Source organism: Propithecus coquereli, unplaced genomic scaffold (assembly GCF_000956105.1).
Source record: "Propithecus coquereli isolate 6110/MARCELLA unplaced genomic scaffold, Pcoq_1.0 Scaffold461, whole genome shotgun sequence".
In the NCBI taxonomy this organism is placed as follows: domain Eukaryota; kingdom Metazoa; phylum Chordata; class Mammalia; order Primates; family Indriidae; genus Propithecus; species Propithecus coquereli.
In genome coordinates, this window is record NW_012150408.1 from 146,230 (window position 1) to 165,544 (window position 19,315).

Here is a 19,315-nt window from a genome sequence, read left to right on the forward strand (position 1 = left end):
GGCAGCCCCTGGGAACCTTAGAAACCCCCCACCCATCAAACCAAATGTTCCTGGAGGAGAGGCACCTTTAACAGCCAGACCTGGAAAACGGATGGATCATGCTAATGTCTTTTCCTTGAATTAGTTAAGTATCCCTAGGGTAACCTGATACATAGCACTTGCAAATGAAAGTGACATATGAAAAACTGGAGGAGAGAATGGGGAAGCCCTAAATCTGCCTGGCTCTCTTTTGTGAAAAGAATAATTCTGGGGGCAAAATCTATGCCTCTATCTTTAAGAAACTTTATTCTTGGACAAGAGAAAGATGGGGTGATAGGTCACCCACCAAGGTCCCTTTGTGAGGGACCCACACACAAATCACATGGTGGGGCTCAAGGGGGCAACCTGATCATTAACCAGCCCCTCCCCCTCCCTAGGTCCTGGCTGGGCCACTGCTCCCTGTGGACCACAATGTTGCTTCCAGAACAACCCACAGCATTTAGGGCGCAGACCGAGCCTACTTCAGGAGCCCGTCCCGTCCTCTCTTCCTTTGCTAGCTGTTGCAGCGCACACGCGCACACACACACATGCATGTGTGTGAGCATGAAGTGCACTGTTTCTGACTGTGGGAGGACAAAGCTCTCCTGGGGAGGTCTGCTTCACTGAGTCCCAAGACCGAATCCCTCGTGCCTCCACGCAGCCCCAGCCCCAGCCCATTCCCCTCCCTCCGTTCTGGACTTTGGCGAATGACATTACCGACCAGCAGGTGCAGAGCTCAGAATCAGCCTTCCACTGCCCCGCCTGCCCCATGCCCAGAGGGATCCCTCAGTTCTAGCTCCTCTACCTCTTGCTCCCTCCTGGTCTAATGCACTCGCCAGTTATCTGGTCTCCCTTCCTCTAGTTTTCCTCCATTCTACCCCTTACTGCCTGAGGGGGTCAGACTGCACAGCCCTGGCCACAGGTCCTCTCTCTCCCTATGGAGGGTTTGGGCTTGGGACTCAGTGTAGCAGACCTCCCCAGGAGCGCTTTGTCCTCCCTTGGTCAGAGACAGTGCATTTCATGCTCACACACATGCACAAAACCACAAATCTAAACACTTCACTTTAGATCTGAGGCCCTCCCAGTGTGGCCGGCCCAGTTCCCCTTCCCTGCAGCCCCCCCACCCTCCCCTTCCCACACACCTTTTATTCCAATCACAGCCAGCTGGCTCTGTTTGTGCTGTTCCTTCTGCCTGAACATCCTTTCCCTTTCTATCGATCACCTCTGCCTCTTGAAATGCTTCAGGTCCCCTTCATGTAAAGACTACCTCCTAAGAGAAGACATCGTGGTTCCTCCCATGGGAATTCTTCTTTCCTCACGTACTTGGAACTTTTCTTGTTCTTTTTGGTACCTAACATTATACTCTTATGGGCACTGAAATCACCCAGATCAGAGCCTAAAGCTCAGCTCCAAAACTTCCCGGCTGTTTGGACTTCTGTGATCACTTGTCCCTTGACCCTCAGTTTCCTCATTTGCAAGAAGGGCCTGGAAACACGAACCCTGAGGGTGTGGGGAAAGAACCAAATGCCTGCAAGGTTACTGCAGCACTGGGGTTGTTGTGAGCACTCAGCAAATGGCAGCTCTGACTAGGGGTGTCTGCCCCTCCTCAGTACCCATCACTCTTTCCCCCAGGGACTTGACAAGCTCCTCAAAGGCAGCGATTGCCTTCTTCAATCTCTGTGCTCCCAAAGAACCCAGTCACCATCGCATTTGGTTAGATATTTAGAGAAACACTATTTTTTCCCTTGTCAGTCAAAATCAAGAGTTGATATGACATGACATGCTGCCAAATGTTCCTTGGGGCAGGGACTGAAACCTACATGTCAACCCAGCCATGGTCGCCACTGATCTCGATGGCCTTGATATGCTCTCCTGCTGAGATGTACATCTCCACAGCAGCTTTGGGCTCATTGATATTTCTGGCCCAGTCAGCCTGTTTGGTGATTAGCATCTTTGTTTCTTTGGGGTCTCCAGATCCAAGGAAATCCTGAGGAAGCACAACAAACAAAAACACTCCGGATTAGAACTTCCTGTGCCAGCATTACGTCAGGCTGCTGAGAGCCGGAGCAAGGAAGGGCTCCACTTGGTTGAAGCAAGCAATCAGGATGCAGGCAGGAGACCATCCCTGTGTGGCTGAGTGGGGGGCAGTCCCAGGTGTCCAGGAGAAGTGATTATGGACTGTCCCACAGGTGTTCTTGGGGAATATTGGGACAGTGTCAAGGACTATGGCTCTCAATGTTTCCTTCCCTTCCCTTCAGCTAAACACTTTCCAGACACTTTGGAACTCTGCAGTGTAGAGGGTTTATGACTGGGTTACTTTGTGTGTGTGTCTCACTGATAAAGCTTGATATATATGCGACTATTCCTAAATAGTGACTAGACAACTGGTTGCACAATTTCAAATATCCATACCTACAGTCTTTATTCGGATAGTATGGATGATACCATGTGCCTCAGAGTGGGGCTGAGCATGTGGTCTCCTAAACTCACACAAACGAAATGATTTAAAGATTTCTCAGTTAGGCCTTCTGTGCCCTTCCTCAACCACCACCACACTGGAAGATTAGCATCTGTTTTCTGAAATGTTTTGTTGCCTGAATTTAGAGAATCATTCCACTAGCTTTGTCCCAGGTATTTGCCTAAGACAGATAACAAGCAAAACTCTCTTTGGTTAATTAATTCTCAACTGAATGGTATGGGATCCTGTTTTGAGGTCAGGTCTGCAGAGTGGACCTGATCCAACAGTGTACAGCAGGAGGCCATGCGGGATCTGAGGCAGGGGAATGGGTCCAAGAGAGAATCCGTGAAGGAAGAGAGGCCTGTGGTCCCAGAGACTCCACCACAGGGGGCCTCTGAAAGGCCAAGCTTCCCTGGGTTGGCCATAGAATGTGCGGGAAACAATCTCAGAGAATCACCTCTTTTCAGGATAAAGTTGTCCAGAATCTATATGTGGGAGTTTGCCATAGTTGAGGCAGCACTGGTGCTGACATTTTAAAAAGTGGGGATTTCAGAAAGGGAAATTGAGAGCGCTTACAGCCCAGATTTGCATTACGAGTAAGAAGCAGTTTGTCTTAGGAATAATGTACCCTGCAGAGAGTGCTCTGTGTCAACCTCATAAAGTATAAAAAAAAGCACTCCTTTCCCCATGATTAACACTCATTTGTCAGGAAACTACAGTCAACATATGCTAAAAACCCACTTGAACAATTAGCTCACTTTTTTTCCATTTGCTTTCAGGGTAATTGTGTAGCTCCTAAAATCATATATTAGGTCGGGCTAAGACAGCCAAATGTTTTAAGAAAGGGAAGAAGGGACATTGTTTTCCCTGAAGCTAGGGTCCCAGTAAAACACAGCGTGCCTCAGCCAGCCTTTGGTTCCCTCTGGAGTTCGCAAAGGGGAAGGGGCTTAGAATGCAGCCACTGACTATGTCTAGTTTGGGCCTTTACAGACATACCCTCTACCCTCGGCAGCTACTACAGACACTGTTGATGCCAACACAAAGCTGGAAACTGCCTACCTGGTTGACTGAACGAGGTTAGCAGCTGGGAGAAACAAGCATCATAAGAGAACAGAAATAGCCTTCAAAAGGACTTCAGTGAGTGCTCAGTGGACTGGGGACGACTATAGTAAGAAGGATCAGAGGCTAAGAAGGAGCCATAAATTTGGGTCCTTGCCCCAGTGAGACCATCCAGGCACATGGGTCACAGGCTTGAAGGAGCCTCCTTCGGCCCAGCAGTCCAGCTCAGGGAGCTCTGACTTAATTGAAGCTGAGTCTAAATGGTTCCTTCAAGGCTCAACAAACCGGGTTTTCAAAGGCTTTTTGGTTCCATGAAGCTAATTTACACGTTATCTGGGGGCTATGGCAAAGACTTTGTCCTGAAGTGGACAGAAAGAGGCTGTGCTGAGTGATGAATGAGACTAAACAGTGTTCTCATGCTTGGTGATTTTGATAAGGACATACTATATAAGAGTTAAGAGCATTATAATTCCCTTTATCACCATATAAACATGTCACTTACCCGGAAAGCATACAATTTATTTGTACGTGGGAATGTAATTTAAAATTTTTCTGAAAACCAGATTGACTCTTGGGAAGCAATTTTCAAGTAAACAAAAACATGCCATGTTAATAAGCACTGGATCTCCCCCACCCCCCAACATAATGTGTATGTACACATTTTCTCAAATTCAGACTACTGGGCGGGGGATGGGAGGGGGGATTGAAACGGAACCAACCTACTTGGAATTGTGATCAAAAACTAAAACCAAAAACAAGTCCCAGAGTATTTACCTTCATAGAGAGACAGACCAGATGGAGTGTGTAAATGGGCTGCATTTCTGGGTGGGAGACTGTGGGTGCATGAAGCCCACTCAAAGTGTTAGGAGGGGCCTCAGAGCAGAGGCAGGAGTGGGGTCAGGTGGGGAGAAGTCTGAAGAACATCCACTCCATGGTCATGCTTGGCCCCTCTCATTTTCCTAATCTTTCTATAGCTTGGCATTTGTAAAGAGTTTTCCCATAAATTACTCTGTGCAATTCTCAGAACTAAACCGAACCATAGCTATGTCACCCTCTGAGGAGGAAATGGAGGCTTAGCAAAGTGAAAAGCCTTTCCCCAGGTTATCCATCCCACAGGAGGGACCGAGATTCATACCAGCTCTCTGCGTGCCAAGGCAAGGCATTTTCTGGTGCCTACTTGGGAAGGCTTCAGGGGTTCTGGGAGGTGCCATTGGTCGCAAAGAACAACCAGATCCAGCTGTTCCTGATGCCTAAATTCTACCTAGGGATTTGACCCTTCAGTTAAAGGTTTTGTCCCCAGTTAAAATTTTATCCCCAGAAGGAGAGATGTACTGATTTAGGTGTTCTCACTATGAATGTATTATGAAATCTTGTATGTGTTTGTGGTGGGAGTATGGTGGAGGGTAAGAAAGACAAAGAAGAAAATGTAGAAGCTGAGGTACCCTAGATCTGAGGTATGGCATGAAGGAGTACCAAGATAGAAAGACAGGCTGGGGCCCAGGGGCTTGTGCAGGTACTGATGAACAATAATTCCTGGGCCCCATCACAGGGAGCCACACACAACCTGCAGCCCTGAGATCTAACAGATGGTGGAAGATCATGGCCATCTTTGGGAAAAGAGCGGAAAAAAATGGGGAAGATTTTCCATCTTGAACTTGAGAGCTACATAATTACCATTAATAGCCACTAATTGGTTGTGGCTGATGACTCACTTAATAACATTCTGAGAGCCTCTTCTGACACTACCGGGAAAGGCAGGTTAACAAAGGCACCTCTGTGGAAGGAAGAACCTCCTTGTTCTTGCTCGATGCACCCAAGGCTCTTTTAACCTTGCATTAGGCTTAATTGCAAATGTCTTGACTGGTATGGGCCACTCAGTGTAACTCATTCTCTACAAGCCATCAGGAACCTGGTCCAGGAAGCTCTTCTTCCACATGTACCTTTAAAGGGCCAGATATTTGGGGGACTAACCTAATGGGGACCCTCCAAATGCAAGACAGAATCTATACCATCACCCACCGAGACCATGTGGGAGCTACCCTGCATCTGCAGGAGTGGTGTGAGGCACACTGCGCCAACACTTGGCTGGAGTGAACCCATCGCGTGATTGGTAGGAACAGCTTGTGCCTGAGGATACCGATTCTTTGTGGCTCCTGACAAGGTTTGAGAGAATTTGTGGGAGACAGCCCTGAAGCCCTGAGCCCTGAACACTTAATGAAGGGATACACTGGTAAAGACTCACAGCCCACGTAGCTCTGTTGCTGACAAAGGTATGAAGTGTCATATTGTGTCCCTTTGGTATCAGCCTTAAAGGTCATTTTTGGGTCAGATTCAACCAGTGGCAGTAGATGGTTCCTCTGTTTACCAATTTGCTCACACCCTTTCCAAAGCCGTTGCTATTTTTCATCTGCACTACCTCTTGGGGCAAACAACTTGGACACTGCAGGTCAGTGGACTCCAAATGGCAGCTTGGGCCTGGGATGTGGGTAGTTTACCTTGGCATACTCAAACATGCAGAGGTCAGTGTACATGTCGAGCGCGAGGTTCTCGTGCCCACTCCTCTTGTACAGTTTGGCGGCCTCATGGAACTTCCCCTGGTAGGAAAACACATCTGCCAGAAACAGGTCATTGTTGGTTTCTCCCCGCTTCTTCCTCTCCTGGAAAAATTAGAAGCACAGGAAATGGCCTCTGCAGCCATGGGCAGGAAGCAGCCTTTACAAAGGTTCGATGTTGCTATTTCAAGTTAAGCCCATGGGCCTTCCTATTGGAACCTACGTTTGGCTCCTGAGCTGTTATGTCTCTCACCTAGGTTTCTGGTGGGAATGCTTGACAACAAAAGCAGATTTTTTTTTTCCAGACAAGTGAAGATCAAAAAAAGATGCAAACCTTTGTTTAATGGAAATTCCTCAGGGCTGCTTTCCTGTATATTCTTCCAAGCTACAACTGGATAGTTTGGATTGTGTGTGCTGCCAACTCGTTGGTGACCCCTAAGGTCCCAAGACCTCCCAAATCTGCAGGCTTGCTTTGGCAGAGTTGTGACCACGATGATGACAGACAAGAAGAAAGTTTAAGGTTTCTGCCCAAGATGGAAACCAATTAAATAGGATAACAAGTCTTTCTATGTTCAGATTTCTTTCTTCCTTTTTTTTTTTTTTTTTTTTAAAGACAGGGTTTTGCTATGTTGCCTAGACTGGTATCAAATTCCTGGGCTCAAGTGATCATCCCGCCTCAGTCTCCTGAGTAGCTTGCACCAGGTACCTGGTTTGTTCCTATTTCTAAAGAGAAGGTAAGAAATACCACATACCGAACATCTACTAGGTGCTAGGTATATACTTTGTATAAAAGTATGGACTCTGTTCCTTTCAGTGACCCTCAGCATTGGTATTACAACCCAAGTGTTACAGCAAAGGAAGCTGAGATTCAAGAAGAGGGACAGGTTAAGGTCAGATGGAGCTGGCATTTTGACTCAGTCTGTCTGACTCCAGACACTCGTTGTATCACGTGATACTACCTTCTGAAGCAAGCAATGGTCCCAAACAACACACCTGTGTGCATACACACACACACACACACAGAGGCTTAACAGTGCGGAGGATAAAGAGAAGTACCATGCATGCTTCTGTGTTAGGGAACATTCATTAGTCTGCAGCTCAAGTATTTGCAAACACTCACTAGCACCAATCCCTCATCCCCAGCAGTTTCCTTTTGCTTGTTTTCCAGCAAGGGTACCACAGTGGAAGATGAGACATTGAATCAAACTCCTAGACAAGCTGGTGAAAGTTTTCACAGCTGGAGGCAACATGCTTCCCCACTGACAGAAATAATTTTTTTAAAAACCTATACATAGTTCAGGCAATCAGACAAATAAACTATAACTCCTAATAGCTGGAAATGTATTAAAATCTTGCAGTGAGATTAAAAAAAAATAGGTTTTCCTAGGGCATGAAATTTAGGCCATATCCATTCTAGATCACATAATATCACCATGATCAATAAAAACGACCTATGTAGGTTCAGTAGGTATATATCAATATTTTCCTCTTGTTACCAGTACGGAAACATCTCACCTATCCAAAAGGAACTACTGAGGAACCTCAATTCTCTGGAATAATGCTGAACATCTAGAAGCATACAACTAAGGTCTTAGAGTGGTCACTCAAAGGCACCTTACTTTTTTCAAAACACAATCTTACAAGTTTACTGTTTTAAACAATTTCCTGGCTTACATAGAAGAGGAAGACATTGTGAACTTGGTAAGTGTTGGTCCTCACAGACACCAGTTATTTTTTGTATACAGAAAAATTATGTTCCATGGCTTCAGATTAAGACCCCTAGATCCAGTTGATTTAAAAATGCCAGCCCTGATAGTAAGCAGCACTGGGCATTATAGACAGACAGCTTCAAACAAGCCCTTTACCACACAGGTAAGTAACAGAAGATACAGACGCTCCTTACGATGTGCCAGGGAAGGTAGTGGGTGGGCAGCAGGCGCGTGGCCTAGAGAGCACGAGCTTAGGAAACAGATAGACGGGGTCTGAATCCCAATCAAGCTTTTGGCTGTGGCCCCTTGGGCATGTCACACGGCCTCTCTGAGCCTTAGTTTTCTCCTCCATCAAATAGGGATAATAACAATGCCTGACTCATTAAGTTCTTGTGAGGCTTTGGAACAGAGTACCATGGATCGTGCACGAGGCACAAAGCAGACTCCACACGTGGCAGCTCTTGTTAGGCTTAGCAGGCTGTGAGCTCCTGCAGACCTGTCTTCTACTCAGCTCTCTGCCCACTGGGCTCAGCACACAGGTTGGCCCACAAAACGTGTTTATTATGTTGAACTGAATTAGAGGGACAAGACATTTGCTGATTTCCTCACTGTTTCCATCTGGAAATTCAAATGTATCTCACATTCCCATACCCTCACAATAAATCTGTTCAGGAGAAAAAATATGTATGTCTTTTTACAGACGAGTGAGACAGCACTGAGATACACAGAAATTAAGAACAGTGTCTACCAGCACCCAGCACATGGTGCACCTAGAACCAGCTCCTCCAGCCCGCCCAGGCCTATCTGGATGTGGCTGACAAGGCCAGTGTTCTCAGCCGGGAACAGGAGGACTGGGGGTGCTCCAGAGCTCTGGGCACTCTGTGCAGTCTGCAGAACTCCCTCCCCAGGCCCATTTCTGGGGGTGGCACATAGGTCATGTGCACTTGGGAAACACCTCCTACACTGCCAGATTACTGGAGTCTGGGAGCATGGTAAGCAGCTAACCACCACCACAAAGATGCACCAGTCACTGAGAACCTATTTAATCCTCACAGCAATCCTACAAGGTAGGTCTGATCCCACTTCACAGACAAGAAACCAAAGCTCAGAGAGATTACGAACCCATCTGCCTCAGGCAGCTACCAAGCAACAGACTGCACTCCCTGCTCTGGGGCACTTCTTCCCCTACATGGCCACTCTGCCCCTCCGAGCAAGGCTGTGGCCCAGATGCCCAGATACCAGTGGGCTTGTTCACATGTCCTCAGGGCTCTTGCCTGCTAGAAGGGCTCCCTGTCAATGACTGATACCAAGTCGGTGCTTTCTTGAGAAGGGAAAAATGCTTCATTTTTTACCTCAATGCTGGTGATGAGCTCTAAATATCGGAGGTCTTGTACTCTGGTGAAGGCCTACAGGGGAAAAAATAAAGAATAAAATCAGCTGCTTTCTTGGCTTCAAAAGTGGTTGGGGGTGGGAAGTCAAGCTCTAGAAAGTGAGCTGGTAAGGAGAGAAAAAAAGCAAGCATTAATCATCTTGTGTTTGGGAGGGTTATACCACCCAGTGAGGCATGGCTTTATCCATAGGATTAGACCATAGAAAGAACAGCGAAGTAGCCCTGGTTGCATCAATCATTTTGGGATTAGGTAAAACAAAACTATGATACTGCAATGTATGATGGCGCCTCCTTAGGAGAGGAAAAATGAGCTGGTCTGACACTCTGAGGCAGTGACATCAGAGCAGGAGTGGGTAAGATGTACTGGCTGATAAGAAACTGCATGCACATCTTGGTGACTTAGATGGAAAGCAAGACACAGCTATGTTTACCCAAAGGTGCCATCAACACAGGGCACCCAGAGCCCATGGTCCCAGCACAGAGGGAAAGGAGGAGGGGAAAGCTGAGAAGGAATAAAAATGGTTTCTGGAAGGAGGGGGGAGGTAGGGGATGAATCACCCCAAGTCCCTGGAAGGCAAACTCTTGGACTCAAAGTAAAGCCAGGGACTTGAACTCGTGAACTGCTAGAAGTTTCTGAGGAACAGGCAGACTGATATTGCTGCTTTCAGATTCTGCAGGGGTTTAGAAGAATACAACCTACCACATCAGGCTGATCTTCATTTTGTTGTCAACATTTCTACTTAGCCAGTGCTTCTCCACATTGTCCCACTGGAAATGGGCTGACACACGCTTAGAGGAGGCATCAGCTCCATCAGCCCTTAGAATTTAAAATACAGAGAAACTTTGGCCACTTGCAGCCTCCACTTAACTGCATGACATGATCTCTCCTAAAAAGACTTGGGGAAATGAGCAAGTCATCCGGTCTCTGGCTGCCTCACAGATGACCGCAATGTGACTTCATCTTTTCATCCCTCAAGGCCAAACATCCTGTCAAAGGCTGGGGACCCAGAGATGAATAAAACTTGGCCCTGTCCCCCTCCCCAATTCAGAGGCTCACATTATAAAAGGGGAAGCAGGCAGATTAAACATATCATTAAATCTTCCTGAGCTAAGAACTATACAAGTACGAACCAGATACCCTTGAGAACATAGATTAGCCGTCTGAGCACAGGCAGTGACAGAAGGCAGGGTTAAATAAGGCGTCACAGAGTAGGAACCTGACAAATGTTTTTTCGGAAAGGAATTTGTAGAAAAGGACAAGGTAGGCATCACAGGAGTAAAGGGACAAAGGACTAAGAGTATCTGTGTTCCATGCTGAAGGTCTTATACATTACCTTCTAGATCTGGGTTTCCTTAAAGCACTACTAGAGGGGAAATCTGAAATGCCCAGCAAAGTGGCAGTGAGGGAAAGAAGGAGCATTCTAGGCCTCAGTCCTAGCTCTGAGGCTTTCCATCGGGGGGGCTGGGGAGGGGTCCTGAACCCACTTCTTCCCTGCTTCCAGGATCCAGCCATCTTCTTTGTGGAAAGGGAGAAGCTAGTGACACGCTTTCCAAGGGTCTTTCTAGTTCTGCCGTGCTGGATTCTAGGATTTGCCCAGTGAAAAATCTGTTTCTGAGTTCTTTCAGCCTGACACATTCTGCAGAGTCAGGGTACCTGGTCAGAGTGCTCAGAGTCACAGGGCCCATGAATAACCTCAACAGAGTGAAATAAGGGAACAGGGAAGCGTCTGCAGCTCTGCTCAGGACAGTGGTCTGTAGGCTAAGCAGCTCTCCTCTGCCATCTAGTGGGGACGCCAGTCTATTGCTGGGAACCACCCTCTATAAGCACGTGTGCCTGAGTGGCACAACAGAGAAAGAAAGGGAGTTGGGATTTGCAAAAAATAGCCAACTTCTAATTATGGTCAAAATCCTGTGGCTTTTTCAAAACATCATGTAGTACATGTACAAATATACACACTATACAATTATTTTTCTATTAAAATAAACAATAAAAAATCTTGTGGCTTTAATACAGTCATTTCTATTCTCAGGGAGTGTTTAGGGGATATAGGACAGGGGGTTAAATAAATGGAGAGTAATTCCAGCTTAGTTTTTGCCCATTCAAACATTTGCTGAGCACTGAACCTGTCTAAGGCACTGTGCTGGGCAATGTAGGGTGATACTAAGACCAGGTACGTGTTTAGTTCCTGGGTGTAAGGAGGTGACAATCTAGACTAGAGGCAAGACTTTTAATTTCACTCCATGCTAAAAACAGACAAAACATACTCTAAGAGTCCTTTGTTATTCTTCATCCCTGCTGGCATTCCTGGGTGGGGCAAGAGAGAGAAGCTCCCTCCAGGGAGATGCTTCTTCCCTCCTGAATTCTGAAAACCCTCCTCTATTGCCACTTTCCTACACTTAGATCTAAAAATATAATACAGATAAGTATCATATAACAAAAATGTTTCTTGTTTTAATAATGGCTAGGAACTGCACAGCCACTCCAAGTTTTAAATTCTCCTTTACGTCTCAGGTAAGCTTACTGACCCTGTGGGGGTGTTTTCACCATCCCCGTTTTAGAAATGGGAGGACTGGGGCTCGGAGAGAAGTGGCTTGCCTGAGGTCGCAGAGCCCCTTACATGGCACAGTTTGTTCTCAACCAGGCTTCTGAATCCTAGTGTGGTCCAATCTACCCTCTTTTCATGCCTATAAGCCTTGACTTAGCAAGAGGCGGCATCACATACCTCTTTGCAACTCCTTCAGTTCAGCCCAGTAGTATGGACAAAATGAGAATCTCATTAATCTACTGGGAAGGCAAAGAGGCAAAGGAGGAGTAGGGGAGAGGGGGCTGGAAGCCATTCCTTCCTCCACCTCAGTCAGGTTCTAGATGGAAACGCAACTCAGAAATACACCTAGGCTTCTTCTAATGTGAGGAAAGGGGTCGAATGGTCTCAGCCATTCCTCCAGCTTTCATAGACCAAGCCAGGAAATGACACACGAATCAAGTCCATGAACTGTGCCATGAAGGTATGTGGGAAGTGACCACATTGCTGTGAGAATCAGAGAACTTGACCATCTCTTCCACCACACTTAGCAGAGTGCTAAGAAAAACAGTATTGCCTAATAAATGGCATAATGATTATACCAATAAAAGCTACCATTTACTGACTGCGTATTATGTGCCAGGCTTTTAGCTAGGTGCTTTACATAAATAATACTAATAAGAGTGACAGCCAGAATCTATCAGACATTGTTCCTATGCAGGCTTTACAGTCATTATCCCATTAGATCCTCCCAACTTTGTGAGTATGGGGCCTATTGCCGCCCCAACGCTAAAGAGAAGCAATCTTAGAAAGGTTCTTACCTACCCAGGCTCACAGTGAGGACGTGGCTAAGCTGAGATCTACACCCAGGTCAGTGTAACTCCGGAGCCCGATACAGTCTGCTTCTTCTGCCTCTCCATGTCATCTGCATTCCCTTCTGCCTCCTCAAGGGACCCTCCAAGGACCAAATTCCAACTCATGCTGACTAGATGCTTACCTTCTTTGCTGTTTCAAACTCTAATCCCTCTAGAGCTTCCATGGCCAGCTCACGCCAATCAGCGTCTGTCACGCCTAAGCAAGCAATCTGGTAGGCTTCTTTGAACATTTTCCTATCCAGGTACTGGTACATCGGAGCAGACTGCAGGATTTCATCAAAAGGAAAAAAAAGACTGTTTTCAGAGCAATGGCAAGAGGAGTCATACAGTCATCTGGAGCCTGCCTCCAGATGTGTGCGATGACTTAATTACAAATGCCTGCAGAAGAGCACTACAGTGATCAATCGGCACCCTCGCAGCCTCTTCCAGCCCACCTTACGGTACCTCCCATTCTGCCACCCCATCACAGCTGAGCCACAGGGCTCCCCAGAACAAACTTCCTGCCCATCTTCCCCTCGTTCCCACCTCCAGGCCTGTTCTACCACAGGATGCACCGTCGCCTGAAATTCCTCTGCCCCTCCCTACTCTCTGGAAAATACCTATTTGGCTTTCAAGGCCCTGCTAAAATGTCATCTCTTCTGGAAAGCCTCCCCTGATCCCTCAAGCTCCCACTCCAATGGAAGGCATCTGAGCTTCCTCTGCCCTTCGTCCAGATCCCAGATGGTGCTGTAATTTCACGCTGTCTCCCCAATAAGGCCATCTTCAACCTGTGGGCAGCGGTGGGGTTATACTTACCTCCCTCGGCAGGCCCTCAGTCTATGTTTGCTGAAGGAATGAATGAGTTACTGGGAGGAAAGGGTCGGGGGTGGCCTCTTTTTAGAGGGACTGAGTCCAAGAAAGGTAAGAGATTTGTTCCAGGTTACCCAGGAAGGCTCTAGAGACAAGTCTCCTAGCTCCTCGGTGCTGGAGACCAACTCTCTCCTGCAAGATAGGGCTGCTTTGCTGTGAATATCTGTGAATGGTTTCTAATAATTTCCCTTTTTTAGGTTTATAAAGTGATTTTGTATCTATCCCAACAGCCCTGTATAGTAGGTATCATTACTCCCTGATTAAAGCCCAGGAGATGGAGACTCAGACAACCGACAAGGACACACACCTGGCAAATAGGAAACCTGAGGCTGGAGCCAGAGGCAACTTGACTCCAGGTTCTGTGCTCCTTCCTGCCTCGTGTGCATTCATATGTGTGTGTATGTGTGCATACATGTGTGTGAGAACAAGTCTGAGTTGAGCCAGGACCTCTTTAGCAATGAAAGTCCTTGCCCCGGTTTTAGGCTAGTCGGTGTGCTTCAGGGACCTGTGTCTGTCCTGGATTCCTGGGCAGTAGAGCTCAATCAGCCACTACTTCTGTGCTAATCGTTCCCAAATGTGAACAAGAAGTGCTGTTTTCTCCATTTGGAGCCTCTATCTTTGAAATTTCTCGTCCCATTTTTTAGCTTTAGAGTTGAAGGAAAATTTTTTTTAAAGCTGGTCTCCCCTGACAGCAAGATATGGTTGCCCCCGAGTGCTTTTCTTTCCTCCCGAGCCATCCCTCCCTCCTTCCCTCCCCTTAGGAGGGCAGCAGGGCACGGACTGGAGAGCAGTTGAGCTAGAACCCAGGTCTGACTCAGCCACATCCTAGCTGGGTGACTTTGGGGTCAATCCATTAACTTCTGTTTAGAGGCCCTGCTGAGCTCAGGCTACTACGGGCAGACGAGAGGAACTCTGAAAACAATAAAGCGATGGGCAAAAAGCAGGCATGATCATTGCCTCCACTGTGTTTTCTCAGCACCAGCTCATCTTCTCCCAGGCTCTCCAGACTTGTTCCCACTCACCTTCTTCTCTGTCTGAAACACCTTCCCTGCTTCTCTCTGCTTCTCCAGACCTCTCAGACCCCAGATCAAGTTTCACCACTTCCTGGAAGCTTTCTCAAAGCCCCCCCACACAATGAGCTTTCCTTTCTAAACTCCTTTAGTAAGTACACCCTGTTCCAACTTAGTTCTGTTTTGTGGTTTTTGCCTGTCAGTAATAATAAGAAATAGGAACTGGGCCAGATAAAACCTGAAAGATGGGTATCCATTTCACAGAAAAGAAAATGAGGCCCCAAATAGTGAAAGGAGCTGCTCAAGTTACAGCTGGTTTAGGTGGCAGAATCAGGACACAAAGTGGTGCTCCTTCCCCTAAACTGCACAACTTCTCTCTGTGCTGAATGCCCCACGAGAGTGGGCCAGGCACTCAGACACGCACATCCAAATTGAGCATATGACAGAGGGTTAACATTTGGACTTGCTCGGGAGGCAAAACTGAGTGGGAGTTTTAAAAATATACTAACTGAACAAACACACTCTGAGCTATACTTTATCTCACTGTTGCATTCCAAACATGAAGTCACCACCACCCTGAGAAGCCCTGCTAGGGTTTGCTGCCCTACTTGGCAGCCCTGACAAACCAGTTCTTGCACAAGATGATGCAAATTTCGAAAGGAAACCAAAAATCCCAAGAGTGGATCTGATGCCTTCCCCCTCCTCTCTGGGCCAAAACCGCAGGATGGCTGGAGGCAAGGCGACAGATAAACAGCCTTTGTCTTGAGACGGCCTTTCCTAACCCTTGGCAGTTCTGACCTGCTACATCAGCAGGACAGCCTTGGTGCAGTCAAGGGAGACTTTGGCTACTGAATCTTAAGGGCCTGGCAGAGGAAGCCCCGGGCCGCCTCTCTGGCTCCTCTTGGCCGGCCAAAGTCATGGAGCAGCAAACTGCATTTATTTTTGAGGTCAGGATGGCAATCTTGGGAGAAAACCTTTCAATAAGCATAGCCTGTTTGGCGCGACTGAAGAAAAGTGGGTTTCTGGTGGATGTGGTGCGTGGGTTTGGGATGGGGGCGGACAAGGCCAGCACAGGCACCGTTCCCGTGGGCTGTCTATGCCTCTCCTCCTGCCACCACTTCCACCCACCTCACTCCCTTCTTTCTCTTGCTTTCTTTTTTCTTTTTCCTCAGATCCAAATTCCACTAACTTTTCTTGAATAACTGCTCTGTGTCAGGTGCTGATGGTGGGCACTTCCCCAATAATTCCTACAGTAATGAGTAACGAGTGTTTCATCGACTCACAAGAAGAAGTGGACTCTAGTCTGAAAGCAAGTTGCGTGGAGAAAATGTAGACTGAGAGAGCCTAGTGGAAGGAAAACCTGGAAATAGGTTAAAAATCTTTCAAATGAACATAGCCTTTGACCCAGCAATTTCAATTCTAGGAATTTATACCAAAGAGCTAAGTTGGGACAGAAGCAAAGACTTAGAAAGACGCCCACTATTTATAATAGCAAAAAAGCCACAAATAACAAAGATGTCTGACAGTAGGTGCTAGTTGAGTAAGTTGTAGAACATCCATGTGATAGGATAAAATGCAGGAATGAAATATAATCCTGGCAGGGGCAGGGGCAAGAGGGAGTGGGGTGTGGTTATAAAAGGCAGCACAACACCAGAGACCTTGTGGTGTTGGAAGTGTTTAGTGCTTGACTGTGGTGGTAGATTACACAAACCTACACAAGTGATAAAGCCATACTAGAGTCTGGCAAACTGTTATCATTGGGGGAAATTGGGCTAAGTACATAAGGGAGCTCTGTATTATTTCTTACAACTATATGTGAGTCTACATTTATCTTAATATTTTATGAATGCTGAAGAAGAACCATGTTTCCAGTATATTGCTGAGTAAAAAAAGCCAGATTAGTAGTTTAGAGCCAACAATTCATAAAAAGTGATGGGTCTGGCCGGGCGTGGTGGCTCATGCCTGTAATCCTAGCTCTCTGGGAGGCCAAGGCGGGCGGATTGTTTGAGCTCAGGAGTTCGAAACCAGCCTGAGCAAGAGCGAGACCCCATCCCTACTAAAAATAGAAAGAAATTAATCGGACAACTAAAAATATATAGAAAAAATTAGCCGGGCACGGTGGCGCATACCTGTAGTCCCAGCTACTTGGGAGGCTGAGGCAGAAGGATTGCTTGAGCCCAGGAGTTTGAGGTTGCTGGGAGCTAGGCTTAGTCCCAGCTACTTGGGCGGCTGAGGCAGAAGGATTGCTTGAGCCCAGGAGTTTGAGGTTGCTGGGAGCTAGGCTGATGCCACGGCACTCTAGCCCGGGCAACACGGTGAGACTCTGTCTCAAAAAAAAAAAAAAAAAAAAAAAAGTGATGGGTCTGCTGTATCTAAATGTTAGGTTAAATTAGAAGATAACAATAAAGAAAGATGATAAAATGTCTCTCCTGGACACATACAATTTACCAAGATTGAACCAAGAAGAAATAGAAAACCTAAACAGACCAATAACAAGTAACAAGATTGAATCAGTAATAAAAAGTCTTCCAACAAAGAAAAGTCCAATGGCTTCACAGCTGAACTCTATCGAACCTTTAAAGAAGAATTAATACCAATTCTTCTCAAACTATTCCAAACAATTGAAGCAGAGGAAATTCTTCCTAACTCATTCTGTGAGGCAAGCATAACCCTAATAACCAAAACCAGACAAGGACACAACAAAAAAAGAAAACTATAGGCCAATATACCTGATGAAGATAGATGCAAAAATCTTCAACAAAATACTAGCAAACTGAATCCAACAACACATCAAAAAGATAATACATCATGAGCAAGTGGGATTTACCCCAGGAATGCAAGGATGGTTCAACATATGCAAATCAATAAACATCATATATCACATCAATAGAATGAGGGACAAAAACCACATGATGATCACTTCTCGGCCTTTTGGCTAAGATCAAATGTAGTAGCTGTTCTTATCAGTTTAATATCTGATACATCCTCTACTCGAGGATAATACGTTAAATGGATTTTTGGAGCAGGGAGATGGAATAGGAGCTTGCTCTGTCCACTTCACACATACACCAGGTATTGCAGTACTTCCAGGAATGGTGCACCCCCTCAGGGCATCAAAACTGGGTGTTCAAAAAGCAGAATTCTCCAGGCCATGGATTTTAATATTTAAAAAAAAAAAAAGTATGATCATCTCAACAGATGCAGAAAAAGCTTTTGAAAAAATTCAACATCCCTTCATGAATAAAAACTCTTAATAAATTAGGTATGGAAGGAAAGTACCTCAACATAATAAACGCCATATATGACAAATGCACAGCTAACACCTTACTGAATGGGAAAAAGCTGAAAGCTTTTCCTTTAAGAATTGGAACAAGGCAAGGGTGTCCACTCTCACTACTCTTATTCAACATAGTACTGGAAGTCCTAGCCAGAGAAATCAGGCAAAAGAAAGAAATAAAGGACATCTAAATTTGAAAGGAAGAAGTCAAACTGTCCCTGTTTGCAGACAACATGATCTTATACATAGAAAAACCTATAGATTCTAGCAAAAAAATTTTAGAACTGATAAACTAACTCAGTAAAGTTGCAGGATACAAAATTAACGTACAAAAATCGGTAGCATTTCTATACATGGACAATGAACTAGCTGAAAAAGAAATCAAGAAGGTAATCCTATCTATAATAGCTACCAAAAAAAATAAAATAGGAATAAATTTAATCAAGGAGGTAAAAGACTTCTACAAAGGAAACTACAAAACATTGATGAGAGAAACTGAAGAGGATAACAAACACATGGAAAGACATCCCATGCTCATGGATCAGACGAATTAATATTGTTAAAATGACAATACTATCCAAAGCAATCTAAAGATTCAATGCAATCCCTATCAAAATACCAATGATTTTCTTCACAGAAATATAAAAAAAAAATTCCTAAAATTTGTGGAACCACAAAGACCCCAAATATCCAAAGCAATCCTGAGCAAAAATAACAAAGCTGGAGGCATCACACTACCAGGCCTCAAAATATATTACACTACAAAGCTATTGTAACCAAAACAGCATGGTATTGGCATAAAAACAGATACATAGACCAATTGAACAGAATAGAGACTGCAGACATTAATCCAAATATCTATAGTCAATTGATTTTTAACAAAGGTGCCAAGAACACTCACTGAGGAAAGGGCAGTCTCTTTAAGAAATGGTGCTAGGAAAATTAGATATACATATACAGAATTAAGCTAGACTCCCACCCTCTCACCCTATGCAAAAATCAAGGCTGGGCATGATGGCTCATACCTATAATCCCAGCACATTGGGAGGCCAAGGTAGGATGACTGGTTGAGGCCAGGAGTTCAAGATCAGACTGGGCAACAAAGTGAGACCCCATCTGTACAAAAAAAATTAAAAAATCAGCCAATTATGGTGGCATATACCTGTAGTCCCAGCTACTTGGGAGGCTGAGGTAGGAGTTACTTGAGCCCAGGTGTTTGTGGCTGCAGTGAGCTGTGGTCACGTCCCTGCACTACAGCCTGGGCAATAGAGCAAGACCCTATCTCTTAAAACATAGGGGAAATGCTTCAAGACATTGGTCTAGGAAAAGATTTTATGAATAAAACCTCAAAAGCTGAAAAATTACCTGTGGGGTACAATGTACATTATTCAAGTGATGGGTACAAAAGCCCACACTTCACCACTATAAAATACATACATGGGCTGGGCGCGGTGGCTCACGCCTGTAATCCTAGCACTCTGGGAGGCTGAGGCAGGAGGATCGCTCAAGGTCAGGAGTTCAAGACCAGCCTGAGCAAGAGTGAGACCCTGTCTCTACTAAAAATAGAAATAAATTATCTGGACAACTAAAAATACA

General features: G+C 45.7%; 1 protein-coding gene across 1 annotated transcript in view; it reads right to left on the reverse strand.

Moving 5' to 3' along the window:
- IFT122 (intraflagellar transport 122) overlaps positions 1-19,315 on the reverse strand; it is a 76,452-nt gene that overhangs the window by 16,781 nt on the left and 40,356 nt on the right. Inside the window, exons 14-17 of the mRNA XM_012655136.1 lie at positions 12,706-12,894; positions 9,149-9,202; positions 6,031-6,192; positions 1,839-2,005 (exon numbers count right to left, since the gene is read on the reverse strand). Coding sequence (XP_012510590.1) covers positions 1,839-2,005; positions 6,031-6,192; positions 9,149-9,202; positions 12,706-12,894 — 572 coding nt within the window. The remainder of the gene's footprint in view (positions 1-1,838; positions 2,006-6,030; positions 6,193-9,148; positions 9,203-12,705; positions 12,895-19,315) is intronic.